The following is a 20763-nucleotide window of genomic DNA, read 5'->3' as shown; positions in this document are numbered from 1 at the left end:
TAATATTCGCAGCAGAAAAGCAGCAGAAAAGGGTGAAGGTCCGAGCATTAATTGTGTTTGCGTTGTGACATCGTGTCCTCGTGCTCAAAGGTTTTGCCTTTGGTGAATCAGCTGAGAGCCCCAAGTTTCATTAAGATGATGACTATATCAGCAAACTCAAAAGAAAAGATTTAATGACATTTAGCAAAACACTGATGCTGCACAGAACCTTGACCTTTCCCTCCTCCCCTCCCCCTATAGCTCCCCCCTCCCCAACCCCCCCTTCCTTCCATTCCTCCTGGCAGCGTGGCGATTGGCATTATTAAAAATTGATTGGCGGCGAGCGTTTAGCAGGGTGGCGAGGCGGAGAGGGAAGGTTTGACAGGCAGGAGTGAAATGAAAGGAGGGCCTCAGCGGACACACTGTGGAAAGGTCTCACTGGGGGACAGACAGTGTGTGTGTGTGCGTGTGTGTGCGCACTTGTATCTACAAGCTTGTGTGTGGAGCTAAGAGAAGACTGTGCAAGAATGTTTTGTCGTGAGACTTAGGAGTCTGAAAAATCATACACACTACGTTTGTACTGTGTACGGATTGATTTTGCTCTGTGTGTGTGTGTGTGTGTGTGTGTGTGTGTGTGCGCGCGCGTGTATGCGTGTGTGTGTGTGTGTGTGTGTGTGTGTGTGTGTGTGCACACATCCACCACAGTATATCTGAATACACTAAGTCCACACAGGCCACATGGTGATAGCACATGAGCATCCAGACGCAGCCACAGAGAGGATACACAGTAACAGCTCTGCTGACCCACAGTTACCTCTCCGCCATCCTCCCTCCATCCCTCTTTCTATCACTCCCTTCATCCCTCTGCTTATCCCCCTTTCCAACCCTTCTCCCTCCTTTCATCTCAGATCAAATAATATTTCCAACCCATATTCCCAACCAGCTATTCCCCCAATGGCTATAAGTGCTACAGCTTTGGAGATTTTCAATACACTTTACCCGCAATTTGGCTGAGTGATTCTAAAAAAGTTTTTTCAGCGGGTGAGGGAGGGGGAGAAGCATGTGCTATGACATGAGTACATAATGCTTACTGGCTTCTTTGTCTCTGGTTTTCCTCCTATTCTTTTTTCTTTCCTTTCCTTTGTCCTCTCTTTGCTTCTCTTTCTCTGTGTCACAGATGAACAGACCAATCCAGGTGAAGCCAGCAGACAGTGAGAGTCGAGGAGGTACTGTACGCCCTTCCTTCTTTTCCTCCCCCCCATCCTTGCTACCTTCCTTCTTTTGTTCCAGCCCTACAAACATGCTGCCCGCACGTATCAGCCTCACCATTATCTGTCCCATTAGACGGTGCCTTGTACCTCGACGCAGGCTGACAGCGCGGCCTGGCCGGACCCTCCAGTATTCAGAACACATTATGTAAACAGTGCTCTCCTTGGCTGGCGCAGCCTCCAGCTCCTTACTTGGAGTTTCGTCATATGCACTGATGCATGCACATGCACGCACATACACAGAAACATGCGTGTCTTGTCATGCTCGAGGGGAAAACAGGTCACCTCTTTTTGTCAGACACCTTTCATAACGCCTCCTACGACAAAGCAGATCCTATTTGACTCATGCCACGAGTTCATATCAGCCAAATGAACCGCAGATTCAAACGACTGATCTGTGTGAATGAACAAACGTGGATGTCTGGTCTGGTATTTTGTGTGAGTCGTGCTGTATTGACAGCTAAGGCAGCTTAAAGCGTATTTTCTCTGTCTAGACATGTAGTGACCTGCTCCTGACATCAATCAATGGACTGTACAAGAGAAGATTGATGCAGTTTGACCATTTTTGGCTGGAGTCTTTCAAACTTTGCAGATGTTAATATAATTGGCACCAGAGCGATTCTTCGGCCACAAGAAAGAGGGAAAGAGAGAGAGAGAGAGGTAAAAAGGAGGAAATAGAGCATGCAAGGAGTTGAAGGTTGATAAGCAGAGAAAAGCATAAGGACTGAGAGAGAGGTGTTAGCCTGTAAAGGAAAAAAAAAAAGCTTTAAGGAAAGGAAGAGAGATTGTGCGACATCCTCTTACATTTAGTTTGGTGGAGCTCTGAGTATGATTGATGGAGCAGGAGGGAACAGAGGCAAGCGCCCAGCATGAGGAAGCAAAGTGAGGCCAATGCAGGACGCCGGTGCCCCTGACTGTTATGTGGGTCTGTCTTTCTCTGTATGTATGTCCGCTGCCCACTGCTATACACTTATTTTTCCAAGATTATTTCTCTCCTTTTCTTTTCTCTTTTCTCTTTTCTCTTTTCCACTCCCTGGATGTTTTTCTCAGGCTTGCACGCAAAGCTCCATTGTGCTGTCAGGGTTTTACATTTTTAATCGCAGCAGTGGAAGAAGTATTCAGAAACTTTACTTAAGGAAAAGTACCAGTACAATACTCTGAAAATATGCCATTACAAGAAAATGTCTTGCATTTAATGTAAAAGTAGAGAAGTATTATCAGTGAAATGTGCTTAAAGTATCAAAAGCATTCCTTCTGCAGGAAAATGCCCCCTGTGACTAACATACTGTGTTATTATATATTACAATATCAGACTGTTTATGCTGATACACTAATGTAAGTAGTGTGTTACTGTTGTAGCTGGTGGAGTTTCAGCAACTTCTGAAAATGTCATATGAAGTTACACAGTTTTGTACAGTGTTTCCCGTATGGAGCAGGAAAGAAGAAAAAACAATGTTCTGCTAAACAGATTATTTTCATTCGGGACTTTTCTCTGATCTTTGTGAAACAGTTATTTAAATGAAACCATATGAAGTTCAGATGGAAAAATCAGTCTTTGGGGCTATAAGCCAAAAAAAAATGCTGGCTGCCATTGATTATCTTTAACAATGTAGTGTATTTTAGAACCTAATCATATATTTTAGAACATCAAACCAGAAGAGTTGGAGCTCCCAAAAATCTTACTAGTACTTAAGTAAGTGTATTCAGTTACTCTCCGACAACATCTAATTAATTATGTTAGGGAGGAAAGAATACTACTGATGAAATTACATAGTAATGCTTGTTATAATATAACACTCCTGCCTTACTACAGTCAATAGTACAGTAGAGGGAAATCAGGGCATCATTGTCATATATTGTCTGTGTGTGTGTGTGTGTGTGTGTGTGTGTGAGAGAGAGAGAGAGAGAGAGAGAGAGAGAGAGAGAGAGAGAGAGAGAGAGAGCTTTACATGGTTGTTGACACTCTGGTGTATATTGATTTGCTCTCTAGCTGAATATGAGTGTGTGTGCGTATGTGTGAGTGTGTGTTAACAGTCCTCTCCCAAAGAAAGATGTAATGTTTATTGGTGCCTTCCCGAGGGAACCGTAGGCTTTGTCCACCAATGAGGTGTGTACCATGAGTGTGTTTGTGTGTGTGTGTGTGTGTGTGTGTGTGTGTGAAGATGGGGGGCCAAACATTTCAAGATTTGTGTGTGCATGCGTGTGCATATGTGTGTCCTCCACCCCCGATGTGCGCTCCACTCTTGTAAACACCACCCCCCCCGCACGCACACTCCCCCAGTGCAAGGCCAGAGCGCAGATTAGTCTTGTTGACTCGGCAAGGACACCCTGTCAGGCACAGGCAGTAGGGAACGGACCCTAAGCACGCATGCATGCACACAAACACGCGCGCACACACACACACACACTCACACAACCACATCTCTGCACACGTTAATTTGCAGAGCGCATTCAGAGGCAATTGTACTGAGGCTCATTAATTTCCCAACATATACATCCATTTCCACAAAGCTCTGATTCTGTGTAACATAAAAACAGACGGCCTTGCACACCGACACATCTGCCACTGTTGTGCACTAACACACTTTCACCGTCTGCCTCACAGTTTCCCTCAAACACTCATTCAGCACCTCACTCACACTGATGGTGAATAATGAATTGAAGCTGGACCTCAGTCTGGATGAATTTCATTAAAACCCATACATGCTGGCGTGATGGCATAGAAGTTTGTTTGCAGGCAAACTTAAAAAAGATTTTGATCCACAGAGACTTTTCACCAAACGGTCTCAAATGCCAATTTAAGTTGAAAATTGAAGAGGACAGCAGCTGCAATGTGCAAAAGCCTGGTTGCTATGCTGTGTGTTCATAAATGAGAAATAGACCGACGCATGCATTAAACTGGTGCTGTGTGACAATATGAATAAGTCACTTTCCAAATGTTTTATCTGATGTATTCCTGTATAGAAAGAGGGCATTTTATTTTGAAAGGGGTTATCAGTACTTTCCTGCAGCCACGCCGGGAAAAATATGTGCACAGCTTTCAGAGTAATAAGTGGTTACCCTCCCATCCAATCCCACATTCATGTAGTTGTCTGCTGGATTCAACATAACCTTTGACTTATGCATATTACTTGTTATTTCTGTAGCATTATATTTATTTTTATCTAATCTATTGGTTTCACAATTAATTCGTGCTTAATTATTTTGGCAACAGGCACTAGCATCCTGTCTGTGATGCATATTTAATAATAATAACAACCAATGTACAAATCTCATGTCAACAGAGTCCTGTGGACAGGTTTGCTGTGGAACTTGACTTAAATGTCATTAAATCTGAATCATGTCCTGAGTGAGGACAGGCACACCTTGTAGGTGTAGGGGTTGTCTTTTTCACATAATGTATTCATAACTATATAAAGATAAAATGCAATAGACAAAAAAACAGAAGACCAGATTTACATGTTGTGAACTCTCAAATCCAGAAAGTTCTAGTTGGACATATTGTGCACAGGGGAAAAAAGCATCACGCATTACAGAAGGTGGGAATCCAGTGAGGGATCGTGTCCTTGATGCCGCATAGCGACTCTCTCTAACTGGCCAGGGTAACTGCATAACATAAACTCCCAAAGGGTCCGCTGATAAATTTAGTTGCTAACAGGTCAAAGACAGAAGCTGGCAGGACAGCAGTGACAACTGTCTACTGTAAATTGGGGGAAAAAAGGGGAAAAAGCTAAACTGTGCAAAAGACTGCTGCAGTGGTAAAATTACCAGCGTGACTGTCTTCCATAAATTAATGAGCAGCCTATCTTCATTTCTTAGTTTGTCTGGGACACAGTGTACACAGATTACTGAATCTGTACAGATCTGACAATCTGTAGATGGATGTTGTGCCTGAAACGCGGCCTGGTTTTGACCTCACATTATTACAGGCAAACAGTTCAGATGATGGAAAGGAGAAAGATGCTACCTATGGAATAATTGGATAGCCACAACATTCACTCACAGCACTCTCATGAAGAGTGAAGTATCATATTAGCCTCTTATCTAAAATTTTGAGCTACTCTCCAACTATAAGCCAAACAGGTTGGAAGCTCAGTGTGAGTGTAAGTGAAATATTAGCTGGTAAAGATATGAGGCGATGAGGGATGAGGCGCATGCTTATAAACACACATTTACCAGAGACGCAGGTCGAGCGAGCATTGTGATTACCATCGGACAAACTTTGAAACTGTGAGCATCTGTGAACAGTGTTCACGCTGAGGGCACAGTGCCGGCCGCGTTCCCTTCAGTGCACAGAAAAAAGTGAGTTCAACTTATACTGAGCTGTGATGAAAACAGAGATGGAAAATAATATTAATAAATGGAAAACCAGGTGTTCAAAAACTGCTCTGTAACTTATTATAATTAAAATATAAGGCAGGAAAAACATGCTGTGCCGCGAAGACTGTTTGATTAGTGACACTGAAATTTCTCACTAAAGTTAAAAAATACCAAATTTTGCAAGTCGTGGCCTTATATAATAAAATCATCTGTATCTGTCAGTGACTTTTTATGTATTTTGATTGTTATTCTACCTACACACGACCATGAACTCTTCTGTTAAGAATAATTATACTCAACAAAAGTAGAGCGGTGAATCCAATAGCCTGAATTCAAACTAAAGATGTGCTTCTAACATGACTGATTAAGTGGTTAACATATACCTCTGTCATCTTGGATAACATACACAGTTTGTAGTATCATAAAACCTTTTTGGCATGTACCTAAGGATGACTCTTTCAGTGAACATAGTGCGTCTTTAAATGTAGATTATCAAAAGGCCTCTCTGATCCTCTGATCGTGACCTGTTCCTTTTCCTTTTAGAAGACAGAAAGCTCTTTGTCGGCATGCTTAACAAGCAACAGTCAGAAGATGATGTGCGGCGCCTTTTCGAGTCCTTTGGCAGCATCGAGGAATGCACCATCCTCAGAGGTCCCGATGGAAACAGCAAAGGTGAGTGTATAGCTGTTTATGACTTTGAGCCGGCAGAGTTTTTCACAGGCTACTGCACAGAAATGATTTGGCCTTTCAAACTTGGTGACCTTGCAAAGTTCTCCTTCAACACTCCATGTTGGGTGATGTCAAAACGGGCTATTTCACAATCACCAGAGGAGTAGTTACATAAGAATACTGTAGATTCTGTGCATTTCAACAGTGAATGCCATTTGAAAGCTTTGCCCACAGGGATGAGCGATATAAACCTCCAGCTCTCTACAGATGAACCCCATTAACCTTATGAGTCAACCTACATGGCTCTGATAAAGAAAAATAACAAGTCAACCTCCTTATTAACCACCAGGCTTCATGTCTTGCCAGAAAAATGTCCTTTCAAAATGTTGTCAGAGTGCTACACAAGTTCACTGCATGAAGTTCATTAGTGGGCTTAGCAGCCAATCAATGAGGCCCAATGATAACTAAGCCTGATGATTACAGTGGGCTTGATCATTCTGATTCCTCCGTGAAGCTCCATTAACAAGGCCTCATCAGCCAGCTTACTCGGCTAAGTGGGCTTTAGCTCAATAATTACTGGGAACTTGATCATTCAAATTCATCAACGGGGCTTGTCAATAGTAAGCGACACCAGAATGCTGTGGCATTTTAAGCCCCATCAGAGGATCCCAAAGTTGTTAATGGTGTCAGAGTGGCATGTTAACCCGCTTATTGAGCGTCGATCAACACTGATGCAAACCTCCTCAGCAGGGAGGGTTTGTGCTTACTACATGTTTGTTGGTGCAATGCTGGAGGACACTTGTGAAAAAAAAACTTTTTACCTTTTGTCTTGTCCCTGACAATGTTGTTGTTGTGATACTGTATGAAATCCTCTTCAGCAAACTTTTCTCTTTTGTTCTGTCTCTTTTCACTCACTCATTTTCTGCCTTCTCTCTCTCTCTCTCTCTCTCTCTCTCTCTCTCTCTCTCTCTCTCTCTCTCTATCTATCTATCTATCTCTCTCTCTTTAGGCTGTGCATTTGTAAAATACTCCTCTCATGCTGAAGCTCAGGCAGCCATCAGTGCACTACACGGCAGCCAGACAATGCCTGTGAGTACACTATAACTGTGTGTGAGCATGTAGATTTATGTGAGAGAGGTGAGTCACGTAGTGAGATGAGTCACATAGCACTTAATTACCTTCTTAAAGTTAAGTTATACTTTATTAATCCCAGTAAGGAAATTTATCCTTTAAATATGATCCATCCAAACTATTTCAGGGCAATGGGCGCCAACTATAGCTCTGAGGCCATTGCCTTGGCAGGCGAGGATGTGTGTATTAGTGTAAAAGTGCAGATACAAGCTTATGTCATGTGTCTCTCGGTACACTCTAAAATGTACTGCCTGGCGTGTATGTGTGTGTGTGGGTGGGTGGATGGGTGGGCGCGCAGGGTGCCTCGTCCAGTCTGGTGGTGAAGTTCGCCGACACGGATAAGGAGCGCACCATCCGCCGCATGCAGCAGATGGCTGGTCAGATGGGCATCTTCAACCCTATGGCCCTGCAGTTTGGAGCCTACGGAGCCTACGCTCAGGCAAGACGCCCCGCAAAACGTTTTTTTTTTTTTTTTTTCTTTTAATCCACAGTTATTCATTCAATGAACCATGGAGATTAAATGGAGTGCTCAAGCCTTGCTCAAACATGAATCTGAAATAACAAAAATACAAGCTTACTTTTATGAATACGGTATTTCTTACCTAGAAGATGATGTAAAATGTCTTTATTAAGGGTTGATTTGGAAGTAAACACAGCTGGTAAGATTCAACTCCTGGTTTCTATCTAGTAGTCTCTGCTTACCGCCACTGTTCTCCACCCTTCTTACAATCACCTCTCCTCCACTGTGCAGGTGCAGCAGCAGGCGGCATTGATGGCATCTGTAGGCCAGGGAGGCTACCTCAGTCCAATGGCAGCCTTTGCTGCTGCCCAGATGCAGCACATGGCCACCATCAATGGCATCCCAGGAGCACCGCTGACCCCAACGTCAGGTAACAGTGGTGAAAGACCAATCGTTGAAGGGCCATACTGGATTTTTAGGTATTTCTTCCCCCCGCGGAAATGGCATCTATTACACTGCAGGACATACATTAGATTATCGACCATTCTTTACCAAAGTAAGGAGTCATTTGTTACGCTGTAGAATTGACATTATTCTGTTCAGTTGCGGTGCCTCTGCTGCCTCATCGAGTAACAAGCTAAACTCACTTTTATCCATATTTTTTCTATCTATGGCGTTGAACCCAACGTGCTTCTTCACATTACTTCAAATACTTTTGTGTCATGATCCATTCATCACAACACTACTTTTTTCCATTTTGTGTTAACAAAGAGTACAATAGCCAAGCTTACTGAGGGCAACAGGGCAATGGATGAGAGTGACAAATAACCCCCAGTGAGGTACAAGGCAGGGCCTGTTGTACTTATACACTGAGAATTTTCAATTTAAACAGATTATTACAAACCAAATATTAGATTTTCTCCCATGTTCGAATAGTAGTTTAAATATCATATAAAGCATGGCAGTCCTAACAATGTGGCAAAGCTGTTTATCTGGTGCATCTGATAGCACACTTTGTGTCATTTAAAATGTACAAATGTCAACATACCTCCACAACATAATGTACAGTCCATGTCCATCAGAAGAGTCTCTGAGGAAAAGTTTTTTCTCTTGCTCACTTAATTAAAATATCCACGGCTTCTACATCACAGGCATGAAAATTAGATGGAGAGAAATCTGAAAAAAGCATGAGATGCTTTTGAAAATAGTGGTAATGAATACAAAACAGCAAGTTCTTTCAAGGACCTACTGTAGCATTGCAGGGAAAAGATACAGTAGTAAGGAACAAAGCGCACTGGGTTCAAAGGGGCATATTTCAACATTGTATTTTTACTGTAAATGTTTCTAGATGCATTGAAGGGGTGAAAATGAACATAGCACATTGTGTCATAAGATGCAACCATCTGAGACAAATACAGAATTGGTACCTTCTGTATAAGATACCTTCAACACAGTATTCACTATTCTTCTACAATATGTCTGAGATTCAGATCTAATGGCTGTCGTGTCACAGTAAGGGCCACACTGGGACAAGAAATCAGTCCTGACATTTAGTCTCTTTACTGGCCCACTGGACCGGCCCCTCTGACATTTCCAAGAGTTACTAGGTGGCGAGTCAAAGTAAAACTTCTCCATAATGTCTTAGAAAAAAAACATGGCGAAATGCTTACTGTTTCTCTCTGCCTTTACCCATCTGCCCTGTGGCTGCAGGTGGTAGTACTCCTCCAGGCATCAGCGCCCCCACAGTGACCAGCATCCCCTCCCCCATTAGTGTAAATGGTTTTACTGGCATGCCGCCCCCCCAGGCAAATGGGCAGCCTCCTGCAGAGGCTGTCTTCACCAACGGGATACACCATTACCCCGGTAAGTCTGATGAATTCTGGGGCACGTATGCAAACACACAAAATTACTCTCAGAGATGCAGAAAAATAGAAATGTCGATCCAGCATACGTTATGAATCCACCGTTTGTTATATTAAAACACGCCGTAGCTTAAATCCTTATAGACACACTCTGCAGTAAATACATTCACTGTAATGGGAAAGTGTGCATGCTGCTGGCTTACAGGCGTGAATAGCCTTGAAGCATGTTCAGGAGGCCGAGGCCAGGCGTACGTAGCCCCCAGACAGTCAGCATGTCGAGGAGATGAGTGTTTGGCAAAGGTGCTTATGGGCTGCTGGAGCCTAAGTATGCGCTTGTGTCATGAGCCGTGGCTAGTACCTCATTGGTTTTTGTCTGTGAAGAGGTGGAAGAAAAATCTGTCTTTTTTTTTTTTTTTTTACACTCTTGTCTCTCCAGTGTTGCAGGAGGTGGTTTTTAGGGAGGACTCGGAGAAAAACGGCTTGGGCGTGGCTCCGCGGAGTTGTTTTGGGGTTCAGGGTGGCTGCTTCCTCTCCTCTCTCTCTGAAGGTAGCGCTCCCCCACCCCCCTGCCACTTTCCTATGGGCTCAAATAAGGGTCAGTAAGATTTTGAGCTTGTGAAATAATGTTCAGAAATAAATTCAAAGCCTGTGGTTTTATATCACCCTTTTGTAAACCTGTGAAAAAAACTGCATGAGAAGCTTAGCTTTAGATTCACAGCAGAAAACTGTGTCACACTCCTCACAGTGTAACTTCAGAGTCCAACTCTCTGTGACGGTGAAGCGAGACATTCACGCACACACATTTAAGTTACAAATCACCTGATTTAACAGCCAACAGCAGGGCCAAAATCCATTCTTGTAACTTAAACGTGTGTGTTCATGTGTAATCAAACCTCGCCTTTAATACAATTTGACCACCAATTTGATTCAGGCATTCGCAAATTTGTTTTTTCTCCAGCCCCAGATCTTTTGTATACATTAACAAACTCAGTTTTCCACAGGCTTACGAAGGACAATAAACAACCACAGGTTGTCGAATGATTTCTTAATGTGATTTTACAAGCTTAAAATGGACTGATGTGTATTTGAGCACATGCTTCTCTCCTTTCTTCTGGCTATCTAAACCGTTTTTCAGTGTTGCTGTTGGTCCACGGTGTGTTCAGTAGTTTTTGGTAATAGTGGGGTTATTGGTGTGCGTGTGTGTGTGTGTTTTCTCAGTGGTGTACTTAATGTGCATGTACTATTCGTACAGATGGGTAGTTACCCAGTGTGGCGCAGCCTCTGTGAACATGTGAAGTGATAGCAACAGGTGCATCCAGTGTTGTGAGTGTGTATTGTAATTGTCCTGTTTTACACATGTAACCACAGAAGATTGTCAGGAAACTAAAAGTGTTTCTGCTTCATAAGATCAGGTACACATTTATGACGTGTTTATTCCTTTCCTGTGGTGACAGTGGAGCCATGTGTTTTATTTTTATTGTTTGTTTTAACTGTGGTCCTTCAAAGTTTTACCGTTCTGCTTCTCTTGGGGGGGGGGGGGTGCTATAGGAGACACATATGGTAAAAAGCCCAGCAAAATTCAGAATTCAGTTCCTCACACACCGATAGCGAAGCGAGTTGACACGCTGCTGTTCAGCTCTCTAACCTTTCTGCTTTTCTTCTCCTGTCTGTTCCTCTCTCCATCGCCTTTCCTTCCATCCCTCCTCCTGCTCACCCTTGTTATATATTACTCTCGCCTTCCTCTGTGCCCTCCCCTCCATCTACATTCTCACTCCGTCTCTCTCTCTCTCTCTCTGCCTCATCTCTTTCCCCATACACACACACTCACACCTCCATCCATCCATGCTCCCTTGCACCACCTCCTCCTCCTCCTTCTTCTCTCTGTGTCTCTGGTGGAACAGCTCAAAGTCCCACTGCAGCTGATCCTCTCCAGCAGGCTTACACAGGAGTCCAGCAGTATGCAGGTCTGTCTGTCACTCTCACAGCAGCACTGATCTGTGTGTGTGCGTGTATGTGTGTGTGTGTGTGTGTGTGTGTGTGTGTGTGAGAGAGAGAGAGAGAGAGAGAGGTGACAGAGGGAAAAGATTCCTTTGTTTGAATTTTGATCATGTAACATTAAGCGTTTCAGCCTCACGACATCAATTTATTCTTTCTGTTGAGTACAGTGTGTGTGTGTGTGTGTGTGTGTGTGTGTGTGTGTGTGTCTGTCCATGCAACACGTAGACTCCATTGTCTGTTATCTGATCGACTGCCTGTTGTGTCCCTGCATATATCACATTGTTTGTATGTATCGGAGTGTGTGAGTGTGTGTGTGTGCTCTAGTCATGACTGTTATCTGATCCGCGCTGTGTGTGTGTGTCTCAGCAGCCTACCCCGCTGCATACGGCCAGATCAGCCAAGCCTTCCCCCACCCTCCACCCATCATTCCACAGCAGCAACGAGAAGGTAACACGCACACACACACACACACACACACACACAACACGCACACACGCAGCACACCATTCACTCTGAAATATTCATCCACGCTGCAAACGTTTAGTCATGTTTACTTCTCTGTTCACCTTTAATCCGCTTGCCAATATAGTCCTGGAATAAACACCCACGTTCAAAAATATCCCGGCGATTCACAGCCCTCACTTTGTTTCCAGGCATGACTTCACCTCTTGCCAGTCTGTCAAAAGCAAAACATTCAGCACATTCACACTAACACAGAGTAAAGGACACAGTATCAGTCTGGATTGGTCAGAGAAGGCTGACTAGCTCCCGCTCTCATTTTTCATCCTTTCAAAACAGTCCGAGGAGGAGATGAGTTTAACTTGAAATGATAAAGCAAAATGAAGAAGCAGATGTTAAGTGCTGGGTTATGATTTGCTGGCTGTAGGGTAACAAACTTCACTACCATAACTGAGTGTTTCAAACTGAGCTGTAAACCTACTCATGAACTCAATGACCTCCAGACTCGGGACACCCATGCTTGGGACCTTACTGCCCTCTTGTGGAAAATAAGCCAAACAATGCAAATCATTTCCCCGCTGTGGCATCCCAGAGGCTGATGCACTTAGTGGTCATTTCATACCTGAAGGCTGTCAATGCTGAACCTCTGACACAAAACATACTGTCAACAAACACATGCTGAGAGAAACTGCTCAGCACTCACTTCATTTGAATTAATATTAGTGAAATGTATTTCAAGCTAGATGATCTCAACACAAAAACAAAGGTCAGTGTAAAGTCATGTGCTTTAAAGAACCTGAAAATGTGGTTCCTTTCAAATTACTGTAAATAGGAAAAAGCATCCTTAGCTATTATTTATTCCGTTTTTTTAAGTGAAACAATGCTTGCTCACAAATTGCAGATACATTTGTGATTCCAACAGGGTGCTTGCACGCTCATGCGCAGGTTGCAAGGATTTGTTTTGATTCGTGAAACTAAACTAACAAAATTGCCAGGAGAGGAAATGCAAGTTTGGTGAAAGGCGCCCCTGCTTGATCAGGAAATAGTACAGACTACCCATCAAACTTTCCCAAAGGCCAGTGTGACATCTTTAAATGTTTTGTTCTGTTCAACCAAGATTCTCACTTTATCACATCAGACAAAGAAGAGCAGAAAATCTTACAACTGCGCGGCTGGAACTAATGATTTTTTTTCAGCCTGCGATCTGTTCTTCAGCTAATCAGTTAATCGAGAGATTGTTTCCGCTTTAATGTGGTTTCATGAAATGTTTCAATGTTGCTACATCCTGATTGGTGAATGATGCATCAAAAAAAAAAAAAAGTCAAATACAGAAATGTCATGAAATAACAAAACTGTTCTGACAGCCTTTAGGTACACCTTCACTATGACTATCAATGTTACTATTATTTTTTATTCCATTCCTCCATTATCTTCCTGTTTTCCTATCGGTTTGCATTTTCTCCTGTCATCACAGAGTCTCCTCTTGTCCACCATTTATGCCTCTCTCCCCCTCTCTGACCTTGGCCCCTTATCTCCTCCATTTCCCTCCCCTTCTCTCTTCTCTGTGTCTGTTTGCAGGACCAGAGGGTTGCAACCTGTTCATCTACCACCTCCCTCAGGAGTTTGGGGATGGAGAGCTGATGCAGATGTTCCTGCCTTTCGGTAATGTCATCTCCTCCAAAGTGTTTGTGGATCGGGCGACAAACCAAAGTAAATGCTTTGGTGGGTAAAAATGACCAAACCAAAAGATTATTGGTTATTTATTCTGATTATTCTTTTTTACTAATCACCTTCTTTACTGCAGTCAACACCCCCTTTCCTAACCTCTCAACACTCCTGCCTTAAAAGAAAGAACACAAAACAGCAGAGGATTTCTCTACAGTTATGCAAAAGCTGGTTGCTACTAAAAAGAATAAAGAATGAGTGTGTGGATTTTTCTATTAATCATTGAAGCTGTTTTCTTTTGAAGCTCTGGCTAATTTCTTAGTTTGATAAATATTTCAGCGATATAACTGTAACAACACATCAACAGTCAAACTGATCATGAAAGAAATGAGCTGTTTCAATGCCTTATTTGCACTTACATTTCCATTGTGCTCTTTGACATGTAATGCGAATGCTCACCCTCAGTCTCTGCCTCAGTCTCTAATTTACTGTAAGCAAAAGCAACGCATGTTTAGAATAAAACAGTTGCTCTAGCATGCAGAGATAGAGAACTGCTGTCTCACTGTACGCCGCTGACAGCCCAATTTAGTCGAACGTATAATTATGTGGCAAATTATAAATGGATTGTGAAGAATATTTAATGGAGAGTCCGTCAGGTGCAACGTATTTGCAAAGTAGCTTTTGCTCATTAATACAACACAACATTAATGTTGTATAATTCATGTTACAATTTTGAGGTGCAGGTTTTAATTTGTGCTTTGTCACTTTCAAGTGGGAGTTAAAAACCGAAACTCTAAAATAGCACAACCATGTTGATGTTTTGGTTTTACATCCCATCACCAAGCTCATGATGTGATTTTGGTTGCATGCTGCGCTCTCTGTAATAATGGTGATCTGTTGTCCTGCTGTACATTAGCTATATCAATCGTCATGATGTACTGTATTATGTAGTTCTTGTATTTATTCTACTACTGCTTACAACTAGAGGTGCATTTTTTTAGATGTTGATTGTTTTCAGTTTACTGTACAGATGAAAGGATTTCTTATTGTAAAGTTTTTAATTAGTTTCTAATTATACATACATGTAGAAGACTGATTCATCTTACTGAACTCATCCTCATTATCCATTCTTCTGTAACTCCAAACTGTCCTTGCCTCTTCGTCTAACCACATCCCTCTTTCTCTCCCTCTTTTGGCCTTTCCCCCAGGGTTTGTGAGCTTCGACAACCCAGGCAGTGCCCAAGCTGCCATCCAATCAATGAACGGCTTCCAGATCGGCATGAAAAGACTCAAGGTGCAGCTGAAGAGGCCAAAGGACGCCAACCGCCCCTACTAGCCCGCGCCCCAGCCAGCTGCCGCCACCCTGGCGGCAGGGGCAGCCATCGCACACAGGGAAAGACAGGTCAGACATCAACGCGCCTGGAAATATTCGTTGTCACTTTAGTTTGATAGGCGATTAACTGAAACAATGCACGCGCAGCCACTGCATATTATATTGACAAATGCTCAAATGGCAAGCCCATTTATGGCACTGCCTGATGTCGTTTCAGTAACCTTTTATAAATGTCATAAAACATTTGCAGATGCCTAATAACTAGCCGCAAACTGCTTGTAAAGACTAGTGATGAAGTTTTAGCCCTTTGTTGATAGATAAGCACTCATTTGTAAATGTTAATTCCACCATTCAGTGTGAATCACTTTGAAGAAATCTCCAGCATTTGATGACAAAGAGAATATTAAGAATAAAACATTTGAAATATATTATTTTATCATTAGCACACTGTTTTGAAAATCTATGCCCTCTACCACGCCACTGATACAAAGAGGATTTTTGTTGCAACAAACACAGCTGCAGGAGCATTTACTTACATGCAGCCTCCTCTACTTGTAGAACAGCTTTACAGTAAGTGACCCTGTATGTTACCCTGTAGGTAAAAGATAATTGGTAAATGGTTCAGTGTGTTGCACAGGGAAGGAATTGCTTCCAAGGGAGAGGCATTTATTACCCCTCAGGCGGGTAATTGTGCTGTTCCTCTTTGTCTCCTCCCTTCATCTGTGTGATGGAGAGTTTAGGCTGTGTCGTTCATTCACCACTGATGACTTCATTCAAGGGCAACTTATCACCCACTCACAAGCTAAGTGAACCGTACCAGACGGTGTCCCGAGGCAAATCACTGCAGGAAGAATAGTGCAATCTCATATGAATGTGTCACAAAATATGTAGAACCATTATTTTTGATGTGGAAAAACATTTTCAATAGAATGCCAGAGAAAACATCTCTTTCTGATTTCCTTTTCTTTTCTTTTTGCCTGAGATGGACAGTTCATTATGTTTGAAGTTTCAACTGATAAACAAGCATATTGCCATTTTTGCACTTGCACTCCCACTTTTAATATCATTATATCCAAAGATAATAATAATGCACGATTATAGCACAGAGTTCTCAGACTGATGAGTCCTACGTACATTCTAATGACACGAGTATTAAGGTGTGTCCTGATTAAAATCCCTTCATCATTTCAAAAACAAGATTAAACAGTTTGATTTAAATAAAAAACTAAACTTAATTGTTTATCACATAGGAGATTACAACAGTGTCACTGCCAGGGAGCTAAATTAATTCACTGCAGGATGAGCACTGATTTGTTTTCAGAATTGTCTCAGCAAAATTATCTTTGTTTATCCAAACCAGAACTCAGAGTTTTACTGCGGCAAAGATGCTTTAGAGAGGCAGGTGTCTTGTAAATATGTTTCACTGCTCCATCAACATGTAAATACAGCAAGTGTCAACAAAAAAGGAGGACGCATATTTTAACATAGCAACTGCAACAGATTAAAAAAAGATCCAAATTAAAAACAAATATTTCCCCCATTAGCTTTTCTTTTCTAATGTAATGTGGACGTTTCTTATGTAATGTTTGTTTGAGCCCAGAAGGACTAGTTGTCTTTTTGAACTGTGTAATAGAGATGCAAGTACATAAACAACTGAACAAAAACTAGACCCACAATTAAAGCAAATAACTGTTGAATACTAACTGTACTGTTCACTTAAACACACAACTACCAATGGACAGCCTTGCTAGCAGCTCTGTGAGGCTGTACTTAGGCATAAGCGTGCTTTGAGCTAAATGCTTGCTAGCATTGTCACCGTAGGCATGGTAGCATGTTGACATTAGCATTTAGCTAAGGTGCAGGTGTTTAGAATGTTAGCATACTAACATTTACTAATTAGCACAAAACACAGAGTTAAGCCAAGGCTGATGGGAATGCTCTTAGCTTTACAGATAGTTTTTGTCAAAAACCAAAGTATTGGACCGTTTAGTATTTGACCTGATGATGGCCCGGGATGAAAGGTTATTACTGCTGAGATATTTCACTAAAATCTAAAAATGTCAACCTTACTGTGGCTCTGTTTTCCCTAGATTCATCCATGAACATCAGATATTTCAGGCTGGACCAAAGTGGTAGACCGACTGACCAACTAGGTTGACATCCCTGGGGGTCACGTGGCTAGCATGGCTAAAAATGTCCACCCCCCTAATCTCATAAGCTTTACAATGCTGTAATGTGCAAGAAACAACCAGCTTAGTTCTGTTTCTTTTTCCTATGTATTACTTGACTCAAAAAATTTCTATTCCTTCTGTGCTTTTCAGGTTTTGTTGAGCTGAATCATATGTTGACTTCTTGCTACCCGCCACTGAGTGCAAACTCAACATCTGGACCACTGAGGCTGCTTCAGAAACAGAGGAGAGAGAGAGAGAGCGATGACCGAGTCAAAGACACCTCCTTTTGGATGTACTAAAACTTTGGAACTCAGAGAGAATTTGTACCAGCCTGGTTAGCCCCAGGACCCTTTTCTTCTGCACACATATACACACTTCTTTCCCCACAAAGCCCTGCTTGAATGACAGCTACCTTTTCTGGACCACAGACAACTTTTACTTGAACAATGAGACAAGAAGTAAAAGAAACTATATCAAACCTACTTACGATGACCAACCCCACTGAACTCTTAAAGGGAATATGGATGTCAAGAGTCCAACAAGAACAAAACTTTTTAAAAACTGAATAGAGGATTGCCGTAGGAGATCCTCCCGTAAGATGGTTTGAGTTTGGGGCGATTGACTTTTGAAGACCAATTTATAAGACTTGAATCAAGAAGGGACACGAAATTCTCGGAGAGAGAACTTAAGTAGAGAATGTGATATTTTCAGGACACAAATTGGCTTCGATTTGGGATGGCCATCTTTAGCTCGGAGTGCCTGTCCGTTTCCAGGGGATACCGTTGCCAAGGAGAGCCATAGCAACGGTCTCCAGGGAGTCTTACCTGTCATTCCTTAGTTGTTTTAGGGACCAAAAGACCAAACATTTTTATTGCTGAGGACTTGTAGCTCTAATATACTCGGACCACTGCATCTCTTTCATTCAGTGTTAACTGGTTGAGGAGTTGCACTTAAAAGAAGTGTACATTTCGAATATATACAACACATGTATATATACATATATATTGCTGATATGCTTTTTGAATACAGGCAAAACTATTTCAGATGACCAAATGGGGTCTCTCACTTCGCTAGTTTACAAGTACTCAAAATGTTTATTTTTTTCTCTTCTCATTTTGTCTTGGGAGGGATGGCGAGTGCATGGGAGGGGCTGCTCCGTATCACAGCCTTATCTTTTTTAACTTGACATCCTAACCTCATAGATAGAATAACATCAGAAACGTTTGAAATATATGAACTTGTTTATATTTGCAGTACATATATATGTATAACAAGCATTCAAGCAAATGTATTCATATATACAGTATATATGGATAAATAGATATTAATCACAAATATATGTATTTATATGCACATATTTTATATATGTGTGTCTGTATATAGAACGGCTACTGACTATGTTGAGCTGTAATTTTTTGTAGATTTTAGCTGGAGTTTGAAACATTGCTCTGCTTGGGAAGAACCGCAAATCTGGCAGCTCCCAAAACTGCAGGCATTCCTCTCTCTGATTACTATATGCTGACACACAATATATTGCTAAAAGATACATGTGTGAGAATGCACATATGGTGTAAATATTATCTGAAAATGCAAAAAGCCACATCTCAGTAGCAGGCTTTAAGAGAATCAGGCTAAATGATTTTAGAGGAAAGGACAATTATCTTCGACTCTATTCCAAACATATCTTTTGAGCTTACACACACACACACACACACACACATACACACACACACACACACACACACACAAACTTCTCTTTGAAACTTGAACCAAAATGAAAATGTCTCACAACCCTTGCTCTCTTTTGCATTCAGTAAAGTGCATGTAGCGTATGGGCTGTCACCATGTCAAGGTGTGCCTTGTCACCTGCAGAATCTGCCATCAAGCACTGTGCTCTCGGAAAACAAAGAAAAAAAAACTGAACAAACACTCCTGCAAGCAGCCAACGCGCTATTATGATGTCAAAACTACAGCCAGATCCATATCATTTCTCAGCTGTGTAGAGAGCTTCAGTGCATGTCCAATATAACAAACCGTCCGACCACTGTTGGCCCATCAATGTCTTTGGGGAAACAAAAAAAAAGAAGGTATTTAGAACTAATATTAACTCATGCGATTACACTTCAGACAAAAGTGGGCATTAGGTAACCTGTTGCCACAGGTACTAACGATCAAAACTGTGTGCAGGGCACCTGTGACTAAGTTCCACTGGTTGGAGTCAAAACTAGGGTAAAGTTCAGGGTTATGTGGCTTGAAAAGCAAAGTGAGTGAGTTTACTGGACCTGACGTTAGGTTTTAATGGCTATGAAGGTGATGTAACATTGATGAATATGTGATAATTAGAGAGCCGGCTTCCCACTGAACAGAATAAGGGAGGTTTTATGTACTTTCCCATCCAGCAGTTAATGCGTGGATCGCTGCTGGTAATACTTGACATGAAGCATATCCTTTAGAAGATGTTATATTGCCTTATGTTATGTGTCCTCATACAATGAAATATAAACATAAAAGCATAATGAAACTGTAAAATGAAGCAATAAATGTGAAAAGCCATTTACCCATTACAACTGCTGTACCAATGAGGCTGGTTTCATATTGCTTTAGCATACAGTTTCTCATAATAGTCTACAAAAATGGTATGAATACCTACAATATACCTGCAAAAGGTCAACAGACTTGGATTTATTGGATCCTGCATTCAACACATATTCAGTTGGTGGAGATTACTCAATGAATATTTATATACATGAATATTTATAAGGCTATATGACACTTTGGAAGACAATGCTTCCTGTTGGGTGCTGTTACTAGTTTTTCCTATAAACTGCTCATTATGCCACTTCCCTAGTGTCTGTGTCTAACCTTTTTAGCAGATTGAATAATTTAACATTTACCTTCCAAATCCAGTGAGGCCAAAAGACGCCAATGCACATCGCCAGGATGCCACTGTTTGTGTGTGCCACATAACAATGTCCTGAGTATGGTGAACAGTGCACACCAGATGACCATCATGCTCTGGCAGTGTCCATGGTTGGTTAGTACAAACCGTCTAGTACATCCACCTGAGCTGTCTTTGAGCCAACAGTAACATCTGAAGCTAAATGCCATGTGTCTGGTATCCCTGATCGCCACACCGTGTGCCCTCTTTGACTGCCCCCCACTGATCTGAGGAAATTGAAAAAGGTGTCACCACGGCCTGTGCTTTTCTAATGGTTTGTTTGAGCAATCACTCATGTCTTTCACCTAGCCCATGTTTTCATGTGGAGTGAAACGAGGAGAGGGGAAGCAGAGAACGAAGGGAACTAGAGTGCCAAGCACCTCTTCTTCATTTGCTCCAACTTTAAGCTGCAAGTTTACATGAGAAAAGTAAAACAAAGTATGTGGTTCAAAAACAAGACACAGAGCAGAAGTTTGAATATAAATATATATATATAAATATATACATAAA

The 20763-nt window shown here is 41.9% G+C and overlaps 1 protein-coding gene across 14 annotated transcripts in view; it reads left to right on the top strand.

Annotated features, from left to right (window-relative positions):
* Positions 1–19215, top strand: part of celf4 (CUGBP, Elav-like family member 4) — an 84209-nt gene extending 64994 nt beyond the window's left edge. The window contains exons 3-14 of one of the 14 annotated variants that reach the window (XM_076753852.1): positions 1157–1205; positions 6114–6239; positions 7246–7325; positions 7666–7806; positions 8119–8257; positions 9538–9690; positions 10126–10284; positions 11591–11653; positions 12054–12134; positions 13725–13868; positions 15020–15213; positions 17466–19215. In XM_076753852.1, coding sequence (XP_076609967.1) covers positions 1157–1205; positions 6114–6239; positions 7246–7325; positions 7666–7806; positions 8119–8257; positions 9538–9690; positions 10126–10284; positions 11591–11653; positions 12054–12134; positions 13725–13868; positions 15020–15147 — 1263 coding nt within the window. In that variant the 3' untranslated portion in view covers positions 15148–15213; positions 17466–19215. Of the gene's footprint in view, positions 1–1156; positions 1206–6110; positions 6240–7245; positions 7326–7665; positions 7807–8118; positions 8258–9537; positions 9691–10125; positions 10285–11590; positions 11654–12053; positions 12135–13724; positions 13869–15019; positions 15214–17465 lie in introns of all 14 variants that reach the window. The other 13 variants (XM_076753908.1, XM_076753870.1, XM_076753899.1 and 10 more) reach the window with 13 other exon arrangements.
* Positions 19216–20763: the final 1548 nt, after the last annotated feature.

Source organism: Chaetodon auriga, chromosome 2 (assembly GCF_051107435.1).
Source record: "Chaetodon auriga isolate fChaAug3 chromosome 2, fChaAug3.hap1, whole genome shotgun sequence".
Classification (NCBI taxonomy): Eukaryota; Metazoa; Chordata; class Actinopteri; order Chaetodontiformes; family Chaetodontidae; genus Chaetodon; species Chaetodon auriga.
The sequence above is the reverse complement of the archived record's forward strand: the minus strand, read 5'-3'. Positions and strand labels throughout refer to the sequence as shown.